The 11,627-nt window shown below is 30.4% G+C and overlaps 1 protein-coding gene across 1 annotated transcript in view; it reads left to right on the top strand.

The window, feature by feature from the left end:
- HELRODRAFT_163149 (hypothetical protein) overlaps nt 1-5,181 on the top strand; it is a gene marked incomplete at both ends in the record, with an annotated part of 8,600 nt that extends 3,419 nt beyond the window's left edge. Inside the window, 18 exons of the mRNA XM_009027110.1 lie at nt 112-335; nt 408-532; nt 648-774; nt 1,005-1,133; nt 1,194-1,322; nt 1,592-1,769; nt 1,835-1,866; nt 1,989-2,122; nt 2,210-2,297; nt 2,364-2,543; nt 2,644-2,741; nt 2,863-2,988; nt 3,107-3,273; nt 3,374-3,509; nt 3,761-3,901; nt 4,248-4,376; nt 4,454-4,785; nt 4,896-5,181. Of these exons, the coding sequence (XP_009025358.1) occupies nt 112-335; nt 408-532; nt 648-774; nt 1,005-1,133; nt 1,194-1,322; nt 1,592-1,769; nt 1,835-1,866; nt 1,989-2,122; nt 2,210-2,297; nt 2,364-2,543; nt 2,644-2,741; nt 2,863-2,988; nt 3,107-3,273; nt 3,374-3,509; nt 3,761-3,901; nt 4,248-4,376; nt 4,454-4,785; nt 4,896-5,181 (2,761 nt within the window). The remainder of the gene's footprint in view (nt 1-111; nt 336-407; nt 533-647; nt 775-1,004; nt 1,134-1,193; nt 1,323-1,591; nt 1,770-1,834; nt 1,867-1,988; nt 2,123-2,209; nt 2,298-2,363; nt 2,544-2,643; nt 2,742-2,862; nt 2,989-3,106; nt 3,274-3,373; nt 3,510-3,760; nt 3,902-4,247; nt 4,377-4,453; nt 4,786-4,895) is intronic.
- Nucleotides 5,182-11,627: the final 6,446 nt, after the last annotated feature.

The raw sequence follows: 11,627 nt of genomic DNA, 5'->3' as shown, positions 1-11,627 counted from the left end.
AAAGTGTCATCGTTAAAAAACGTTTAATATGTTTATAATTTAATAATTTTAAATTTGTTCAATAATATTTATAAAACGTTCATTTAACTTAAATTTCATATTAGCTATTAGGATGACCAAATTTTCAGTGGGATTGTTGTTGGATTATGCAGTTGGAAGCTCACCAATTGTCAATAATGGCTGTGGTGCATATTCACCTTGCAGTAATTTTGGTGATGTTTGTCGACTAAACTGTTCACAACCATTTCAAAAATCAAGATACGTTGTGCTGTTCTCTAATGCGAAAGATAACATCGCCAACGTGGCTGAATTTCAAATATATGGAGATGACACGAGTAACATGAAACTTCATTATCATATTATAAAAGTTATTATCAAACTTTAATCGATAAATATTTTTAAATCAGGTAGTTATTCCGATCGATACATGGGTTGTTTTCAAAAATTTTTGAGTACGAGTAATCAGGGAAGCGTTATTTTACTCTACCAATGTTTAGGTAGATGCAGTGGTAACCTCTATGCTGGAGTCATGGTTAGTTTTCAATGATATTATTTTATTAAAATTTTTAGTTAAATTATCAATTGATTCATTCAAAAGTCTATTTATCACTAAAATACTAATTGTAAAATATAAAATAAAACCACAGAACGGTAAAGATTGTTACTGCAGTAACACATTAATAGGCGACCTGGCATCTTCAGATCATTGTGGAGTTGCATGTTCGAGTGATGATCATCTGTGTGGAGCTACTGGTTACTTCGCTGTTTATAACGGTAAGTTTGATCCAGTTTTTATCAATTTAGGTTTCACATTTTGAAAATATCTCACCCATCAACCGACTAATTTTTTTGTAATTCGTACTGACAGTTTCAAGTTGTACAAAAACTTCAAACTCAATTGGATGTAACAGCAGAGGTTAGAGACATAACATTCTTCTTGTTTTCATAGATTCGTTATGAAAAAAATTTATTAAAGTATTTTTTGTTTAATTCAATCACTGAAGACTGTTCAGTTAACAACGGAATGTGTGTAGTTCATACATGCAAGACAAACCTCATTGGTCCGTCCAGTATTTCAGAATGTGTTTGCAATGTTGGGTACTACAAAAATTTCTACAGCGATGACTGTAGAGGTAAACCTTATCTTACTCAGTTAAATGTTGCTAGATTATTATTTTATATAATTACTCAAGAGGTCAACAAGTGTTCATTGAATGCCAACTTATGCCCTGTCAACATTTCAACATGTGTGAACACCCCTGGCTCTTACATTTGCAACTGTACTGATGGCTATGTGAGGAGTGGCCAAAATAATTGCACTGGTTTCTCATTTATCATTTATATATACAAATTAAAAATTTAATTTGCCTTACAAGAGATAGTCTGTATCATCTATAATTATTTTTACAATATCCTATCAACTTTATGGTTTTGATCAATGATTGAGTTGGCTTTTTTTGTATAATTTTTTCGTTTGACATCCATCTCGGGTCTAGTTCGATTTCTTTCTTTTCGCAACCATCATTGCTAACATTTCAAACTGTCGTAAAGCGAGAACCAAGAATTTCTTTCTTTTTTTCTTAACTTTCAGTAATTTTAAACTTAAAAGTAAATCAAGCAGTATTAAAAGAAGGAATGTTGAACAACTCGTCGTCGAACACATCAGCAATAATTGGTGGTGTTGTTGGTGCGTCAGTAGCTCTTTTGCTCATTGTAGGAATATTTGTTGCCGCCTATTTCTGCAAAAGGAAGAAAAATCAACAGCGAACGTTAGAAGTTGTTTGAAATATGGTAATTTTCATAAATTTATATATTATATATAAATTTTTTCTAGATCAAACTCGAATATTGGTCAAATAATTTCAAGTTAGTAAGTAAATCAGTCTTTAAAAAAATTAATTTTCATCAAATTAAAAGTCAAATAATTACAAAAGCAAGTAAACTAATTTGAAATTTAATTATCACCTTAAATTTGTCAAATTTTCTAGGAAAACCTACCATTAAACTCGCCTTGGAAAAAGTTCAAAAAAATGTTGATGGCAGCTCTAGCAAAGTTCCAATTGGAAAATTAGAAAATTATTACAAATCTCTGACACTTCAGGGCGTTTTTGATCAATTTAGGGTAATTTAACTTCTAATTTTTTTAGAAAAATTGTTTTTAAAAAACTCTTACAAACTTCGGACAAACTTTTATCAAATCAATTTTCAGAGCGTTCCTGTCAGAAATAACCATTCTAGCTCTTACGCTGAAAAACCCGAACTTAATAAAAAGAATAAGAGCAAAGAAATAGTACCATGTAGGCGTTAAAATTTTTAGATTATATGACAATTTATTTTTAATTTATATATCTTTTTATCGTTAGTTGACGAGAATAGAGTGAAATTGAAGACACTAGATGACCAACCGTTTTCTGATTACATCAACGCTTCCATTGTACCAGTACATATAAATAATTTTCAGTGGAAAAACAATAGAAATTTTTACCAAATTTTATTTTTTCAGAGTTACAGATCTAAAAAATATTCGTTCATTGCTACCGAAAGTAAGTTTAATTGGATCATTTACAATATATTTTAACTTAATTAACCTAATTTACCTTAACCTTCAATGTTTTAAATTAAATTTTAATTGATCCAATTAAGGTCCTAATCGAGAAACTATGAATGATTATTGGCGAATGATTTGCGAGAAAGATGTTCAAATCATAATTATATTGAACCTCAGAGGGCAAAAAAGCAAAGTTGTTATATTATTATAATCAATAATAATAATAATAATTATTATTATTATTATTATTACATTATTATAAACCACCTCGATTGTGTAAAATTTATAAATTTACAAATTTATTTTAAAATTAGGATATTTTGAAGAGTTTCCTGCCTGATCTAGATGAAAAACTACAGTTTAAAAATAATATCTCTGTTAAATGTGTCAGTTTGGAGAAATGGCCGACTTATGAAATTAGAAAATTTTATATAAAAATGGTAAATCTTTCATTCTTTTTATATCAAAAATGTTTGGGAGTATGTCAGTTTAAACCAAGTTGGATGAATATAAGAAATAGCATAAGCTTCAGAAAAGATTTTATCATTTTTTTTACAGAAATCTCAAGAATTCATGCCAACTTGCATGGGCTACACTGGCTGGCCCGATGGAGGTCTTTCTAATAACGTTGGATGTTTTCTAAACTTCCACCACCGCATGAAATCTGTCTTAGAAACTAAGAAGAATTTCGACAAAAATCATTCTAATATTGTTGTCCAATGCGAGTTAGTCAAACGTGTATTAATTTTTCTTTTAATAAATATTTCCTACTGAAAAAAAATTAAAAATTTCTTCAAATAATTCTACGACCATCCATTTTAACAGGACAGGGGTCGGTACTTCGGGAATTTTCATAGGTTTGAATTACCTGATTGAACAATGCGAAGATAAAAGCATGGTTGATGTGCTACAATGTTTGAGGTATCTCAGATCTCATAGAAACCACATGATTCAAACCGAGGTAGCGTAAACAATTTTTTTTTTATAAAAATATTTTTTTAATTAGCTAACAATAGTTTTGTAATAATTTAAATAGCAATAGTACCGATAGTAATAATAATAAAAATGAAATATTTTCAAATCAGGTAGTCTTCAAATTTTTTTTATAAAAATATTTTTTTATTTAGTTAACAATAGTTTTGTAATAATATAAATAGCAATAGTACCGATAATAATAATAATAATGAAATAATTTCAAAACATTCATCACAGGAAGAATATGATTTTCTGTACAAATCCATGATAGCCTACCACAACCTAGGCCATACAACATGTTTCTCCATTAATGAAGACTCCTTCACTAAATTCCTAAGCAGCGAAACTTTCAATAAAAGTTTAGAAATACAGTTCAGGGTGGCTACTTTTCACAATTTTTCATTTAAATTTCTGTTCCTCGCTCAAATTAAAATGCCAAAATTTTAAATTATCTTCAGATGATCATCTCAACTGGTGGAATTTCAAACAGAGGTTATTAATATTATCAGTTCTTACGAAGAAATTTGTATTTATAATGTTAGTTTTGTTTGTGTTACAGATGATAGCTTGAGAAATACAAATGGATTTGTTCTTTATCCGGTAAAGATTATTTGTTCACATTTTTTTATTTGAAAATTTTCACTCAAGTCTCGAAACCTAATACGATATCAAAATAGTACGAGTAGAAAAATAGATTTCAATCCCAAAATGAAAATCTTAACAGTGCTTCAACAAATCGAACGCATTTCTGACTTGCGAAATAGGCAAAAACCTAAAAGGTAGTGTCCTCTATGACGACGTGTTAGCTGGTGGTTCCATAATTGTTGTTATTGATTCAAAGCCAACCAAACAAGTTTGTAGTTTCGTTAAAAATAAAATAAAATTAAATAATAATTAAATTAATTAATTAAATAATAAATTTCATTCCAGAGCGCATTACAACTACTTATCCCTGATTCTGGAAGAAAACTAACATTTCATAAGATGACCGTTGAGAACAATGACGAAACGAACCGCATCTACGAGACAGCCAACTGTATCAACAACCCATCAACCATAACCCTAACCCTAACTATGAATGATGATAAAGTAAAAGAGGATGAGATATACGAAGATGATAATGTTTACAACAAATTATCGAATCATGGCCGGAGTATCAAGATACATTCACTGGAATCCATCAATCAAATCCAATCTTTGTACAACCTGTTGAAAGATAGTATTAAAAATCCAAAATCACCAGCTATCCCACTGATATACAAGTGTGTCTCTATGTATACATACGTACAGAATTTGAATTTTTTGAGATATACTTAGTAGTTCAATCAATAAATGTTAAAATACGTTGTATATCTTACAAATTATTGTCCAGAAATTCTGAAGACTCTGACGTGAATGCTGTCCTAGTGATGTTGTCAGTGCTGGAGATGATGGACTCCAACGAGCAGGTTGATGTCTACCAGGCGGTCCGTCAACTACAGCCACTTAGAAACAGCAACCACAGCAGCCACAAAAACATCAACTACTACAACATCAACACTGATGATGACGTCACAGATGACGTTTACAGCTACAACAACGACGACGTGTTCGTAACTATGAAGCAATACCGGCTCATTCACGAAGTCGTTGGAAATATTGTTGGGAGTAGAAAATAAGAAAAAAAATGACTTTATTTCTTGTTTCGGTTTTATGAAATTTTGATAAATTCATAATCTTTGGTCGCTCTGTTTTAGTATATTTTTTTTGAATGTTTTTGAATTTTCCGTCTATGTCTGTATCAGTTACAATCAATATCAATCACAATACTGTATCTAGCATGTTTCTTTTCTCATATATCTCCATACCTTGTCCTCTTGCACTGGCTACCTACAAAATGTATGATTGATTGATTGATGTTAACACTGTTGAAAAGCTGAAGTTTCAGAATCGTTCTTCCATTTTTCTAATATTAATAAATTTCATATAAGAACCAAGTTTATTCTTTGCAATTATCTTTGCTGTCATTAACGACTAATGGTTAATTTTTCTATTTTTTCGTTTTTTTATTAAACTTTCTTGACTTTAATTAATAAAACGTTAATTTTTTAATTTCAAGAGTCTTAATTTCAATGTTCATAGATGTGCGTTTGTGTATGTTAGTGTGTATGTGTATGTGTTTGTGTATGTTTGTTTGTGTATGTGTTTATGTATGTTTGTTTGTGTGTGTGTTTGTGTATGTTTGTTTGTGTGTGTATATGTGTTTGCACTCTTAGCAGTGCAAAAAATAATAAATAAAACAAATATGAAACATTTGAAAATACGTTGTACACGCCAAACAAAAAACAGTGTCAATACAAGTATCTGAAGAAGAAAAATTTAGTTATTAAACATTTATTGCGAAGTTATATGAGAACAATCTATAAGTTTTAATATATTAGTTCAATAATCTACTAAAAATCTATATTATAGTTGATAATAATCAGTAACATGCTATAAAGGCAAGTTTGTGTATGGCAATATTAATGAGAAAATATGAAATACTACATATGAAATTAATTGCAAACGTATTTTTAATGGTTCTGACATGCTAAGTTCACTGGATATATTTCTTCAAAATTTAAACAAAAAATTCGAGTAAATTCTTGTCAAAATATTTCATTGATTTAATGTTATTTAGTAGTTATTGTAATGCAACTAACGTAGTTAATAATGTATTTATTAATATATATATATATTTACATATTTATCAAAAGAACTCAGAAATTTTCATACGTAGCTAACGCGTGAACCCTTAACATTAAGAGCTGAACTGTAATAATCGCTGACATCAAAACCTTCATTATTAATCTCTCGGTTGTCATTGACGTCATTATTATTGATGACGTCATTGCCATGATTAACGTTATTGTTGGTGGTGTTATAATAAACATTATTACCGTCAGCAGTTTGTTTGGTGGTGTCGTAACCGTATTCGTAAACTTCACAGTTGTTAAAGCTGATATTAGCCTGGCAGCTAATTCTGCAGTTTGAAGCTTGGTCGTCAACATTGTCTCTGGCCTTATTGATGTCATTATTGCTGTCTCTATTGCCATTTGTATTGATGTTAATGTTATTTGGGTCAAATTTCATGTCAGGTTTTTGGCTTTTCATGCCGCCTTCGCACATCATGGTTTTTCTAGCAAGATATGATCCATATTTAAGGTTACTTCTTTTTACTCCTAGGAAAAGTTCACTAGCAAGGTTATGAAGACGGATATATTTCTTCAAAGTCATCTGATCAGGACTGTCATCATCTTCGTCATCTTTATTAACGCTATTGATATAAATTGGTTGATCTTTTTGCTTTGGGTTGTTGCTGCTGATGCTGTTGGTTCGAGGTTTCTGCCGGTAGACCGTTTGGAATATGTCGATCTGCCTATGTTGGTTGATCATCTCCTTTAGAGTTAGCATGGCCAAAATGTCGTCTACATCCATCTGTTTGGAATGTCTGTGGATGGTGAGTGAGATGTATTTATTTTTAAATGGAAATTCCACTATAGCATAGTTTTATGTTTGATAATTCATTAATTTTAATATAAAACTTTTGTTTAATTTGAATTTGGCAAAAAATTATCAACGTAAAAATCTCACTTATATAAGATAGTGATGGTAGGAGCGTCGAGATCTTGAAGGGTATCTCTTGTCAGTTGGAACAGTTCATTTATCTGGCTCATGGTTTGCATGGAGTAAATAGTCAAGATGTCATTTTGGTTGGATGTGTTTTCCTGTCAGAGTATGAAAGAGAAATTTATTTTTGAGCAATTTTTTAAAATTTACATAAATATTTATCCAAATTATTTCTATTAAAAACTAAAATTTTGTCAAAAAAATTTCAAGCATAATGATAATTTAAAGAATTAATTTTAATTTTTACAAAGATTGAAATTATTTATTAATGAAATAATTAGTTGATTACATAAATTCCTTTGTTCTCGACATTGTTATTCATGTATTCCTTCGATGTGATCAACTTCAGTTTGATCATTTCTCCGTTTTTACTCCCCGATATTCGATGAACCGACAACTTTCCATAGTTTATCGTCGGGTGATCTCCATTTGGAATGAAATTAAACTTCTAGGAAGAAAAAAAACAAAAAACTATATAGAATTTGAATTAAAAATCAATAATTTACCAAAAATTAAACAGAAAAATTATCAATTATTTACATTTTTAATTAAAATAACTATAAGTTATCAAAATAAATGAAAAAATACGATTTAAAAGCCACTGAAAGACTTGAAAATGTTAAAACTCTTGAAAATGTCGAAACGAGTTGTCCATTCTCTTACCTCTATATCGTCACTGACAATAACAACAAGGCCAGGGTTCCCATCCAAGATAACATTATAGAAGTCATCACCACCCATGTTGTAAGGTAGTTTAGCAACGACGTATGCATTACTCTTTAAGAAACCCTTGTTTAATAAACAAATTGTAAGTTTATAAATAATAGAAATATTGATTTTTTAAAAAAAAAACACTCCTATGTAGGTAAAATAATAATTAAAACATTCCTGTTTTCTACCTGGTAGTTGCTAATGATTGAAAAACACCTCAAACTAAATAAAACTGTTTAACGTAGCTTTGTGTACCATCTTAATTTTCGTCTTAGACTCATTTTCATTTGGTAAAGAATGATTTTTAACAACAGTTCGACAAAAATGTTGAATGTTTAAAAATTTAAATAAAAAATAGAGTTCTTTTTTGATTTAATTTGAAAATTTCAGATTCATTTGAAAAGAAAATGATAAAGTGGTATGGATAAATAACCCTTTGCGAAAACATGTCAATGTATCCATGGTTCAAGTTTCTACGTACGACTTCTTTAACTATTTCGTCAAAAACATTTATACAAATTTGAGTGAGTGTGTGTGTGTTGTTGATAACTTTGGAAATTAATTCAAGTAAGAGAAGAAAATAAATTTTTTTAATAAATATCACTGTGGTTGAATATGTGAACGAACCATGGAGTTTCGGGTTGCAATATTTTTCTTTAATTATCTGAATGAAATGTTTATGATATATGAGATATACTATCAATCATTTTTTTATTTAAATTGAAAATTTTCAAATATGTACAAGCGTTTAGATGAATATTTTATTATTTAATTTTCAAAATTAATAATTTCGAATTGAAAAATCTCATTTCCTCACCTCAAATTGTGACGCTTGTACCTCGATGTCATCTTTTATGTTTAGGAATTCGTTCTCGTCAAGGCTGAAGTAGGTTCTTCCATTCAGCTTCACGTAAACTGCAAGGGCCTCGTAACAAAACTGATACTGTTTCTGAAGTCAAGGTTCAATATTTTTTTTTAAATTTTCTACACTAATAATTTAATTAATGAAATTTCAGTTTAGAATTCATCTTTTTCGGTGTTTCCATCTTAAAAATAATTTTCTGGTTATCAATTCTCCAACCAAACATTTTGTACATCGGCACATAAATTAAGTAAAACGTCACATACACTTTAGATAAGAGTTTTTCTTGCTTACGAATCTGGTAACCTCAACTAAGGGCCAGGCACCATAGCCATAAAGCTATCAATCAATCACACCAACATACGCATATCAGCCAACATACAAAATTAATTAAAGAATGACATTTGCAAGACTCACCAAAGCCTGAATCATGTGGTTTCGATAGGATCTCAGCATCTTGAGACACTTGTAGACATCAACAGCTTGCATGTCGACAGCCTGCCCGATGAGATGGTCCAGGGCGATGAAGGTCCCCGTACGACCTACCCCGGCACTTTGGCAGTTTGAAAATATTTTTTTACATATATAAATAATTGTAAAAATTGAAAAATTAAAGTTACTATAAAGATTATAAATAAGAAAAAATTACTACTCTATACTAATCTGCCATATATGTAATTGGGTTACAACTAAGATTACTAATATTACTACTGTTATTACAGCAGTATATATAAAATTGAACCATATTCAACGAATTATTACCAACTTATAAACCTGCAATGGGTGAGAACTTTTACAGAAACATTTCCACGGCCATCTCTGCTGCTGATACTCTTCACGACTGACTGGAAGACGTGTTGAAAGTTAATAAAGCTTCCAATGTTGGCTGGCACGTTCAGGTTGGGCCAGCTCTTGTACCACATGTGCGTGATAGAATATTCTTGAGAATTCTTCGAGGAAGAATATCAAATATAGTTTTTTTTTAATTACAGAGCTTTGGCAAGCACAGAACTGCTTGTATGCCATACTAATATGACTTTAGTTAAACTTTCATATCACTAACAAAGGTTGTAACACATGCACACACACGCGCGCGCGCGCGCACACACACCACATGTACGTACAGATGTATAAATACGTTTTCGTATGCATGCGCAAGCACCGCATCACACGTGCATGGCGTATGATAGATTTTAAGTTTCAGACAGTATTCGAAGCACGTCCTCACACAATAACATTGAGAGATACGGCACTTCTACTGACTGAGCTAACTGGCTTTTTCAATTCACTATTTAAGAATTAATTCGCTTAATATTCTTAGAAGGTTAAAGGTTAAAAAGTTAAAAAAAAGAATATCTATCTCAATTATTACCCCAAAAATATTTTCACCGTCGTCACTAACGTAAATGACGGAAAATGTTCTAATTTCATAGGTGGGCCAAATGAAAAGATCTTTCTGACTGATCGACATGATATCTTCGTGACCTGTGCCCTCCATAGCATTCAGATACATAGTATCATTATCAGACCAGTACTCGTGGAATTTTATCTGGTAAGATATCATGATGATTAAGATAAATTTTTATGAAAATTATAGATTTTGTGAAAAATTTCTTCGTAAAAACGTTTATTGAATTGATATATGACCATCAAAATGATTCTTTTCAGAGGTTAAAATTTTGTAGGTTTAGCAAAATTATAGTTCAGTTTAAATAAAGTTAACTCGATCAAAACTCAAAAATTTGACACTTTCTATATTGAAGTAAATTCAATTTTGAGTGAATAAACAACAATATTTAGATGAATTTCTTAAAAACTTTCCAAAATTACTAAATTAATTTGTCAAACTTTTCCATTTTCTTCAAACGGAGTCAGCATGACGATAACTTCAACTCCAACTTCTAGTACCATTCTCCAGAAATCAACAACTGTATTCAACTGCGGGCCTTAGGGTTGGAATTAAATCAAAATATTTGAAAATTATAGCACTTGGATACATTTAATTATAAATAACTTAATTTATTATTATGATTGTAACTTTTAATTTTTTCTTGTTAACCTTGGCTTGCAATAAATTCGTATTCTTCAGGTTTATAACTCTGTTGAGAGCATTTGTATAGGTTTGATGTATTTGAAATACGTAATTCTTCACTAATATTTAATTTAAAATTCCAGCAGTTGTAAAATCATTTTGTACCCGTATTAAATAATATGTGACCTGAACGTAGCTGGCGTTGATGTAGTCGGAACACATCAGGCCAGGTATTTCTTTCAACTTTACTCGATTTTTATCAACTGAAATGTTAATAGATGAGTTTATTCCCTCAGAATCATAATAGTTTGTACTCTGGCACTATCTAGTTTACATTTTATACATTCCGGAGCGCAAAATACCAATGTATTTTTGGGTATACACGCGTCAGAACACTTTCACTCCCTCACTGAACCACAACATTCTAGCCAAAGATAACTTTTAAAAAATTTTTACATAATGATAACATACATGGGTACACGTTTTTGTATCTGTTCTTTCCCAAGTTCAGCTCTTTAACTTTCTCAGCCCAGCTACACGGCTCATCGTGCTTTATTGCCGGTACACTCTGGGTGACAAAAATTTTTTTGAATATATTTCGAGGAAATTAAATGAACAAAATGTCTTTTTATTTCAAAGTAAAATGAAAAATTGTATATAAACTAACTACAAACAATTAGAAATTAATACGTGTTTGATATGAATCAGGTACACATGTTTAACACCAAAATATATATGGCAATATAAGTGACCTTAAAATTTATCTAAGAAACAATTTTTAAATTTTCGCATATTTTTTTAAATGTATAATCAATAAAACACACACTCACGCACACATACGACACATGTGA

Source organism: Helobdella robusta, assembly GCF_000326865.2.
Source record: "Helobdella robusta unplaced genomic scaffold HELROscaffold_5, whole genome shotgun sequence".
Classification (NCBI taxonomy): Eukaryota; Metazoa; Annelida; class Clitellata; order Rhynchobdellida; family Glossiphoniidae; genus Helobdella; species Helobdella robusta.
This window is presented reverse-complemented; position numbering and strand designations above follow the sequence as displayed.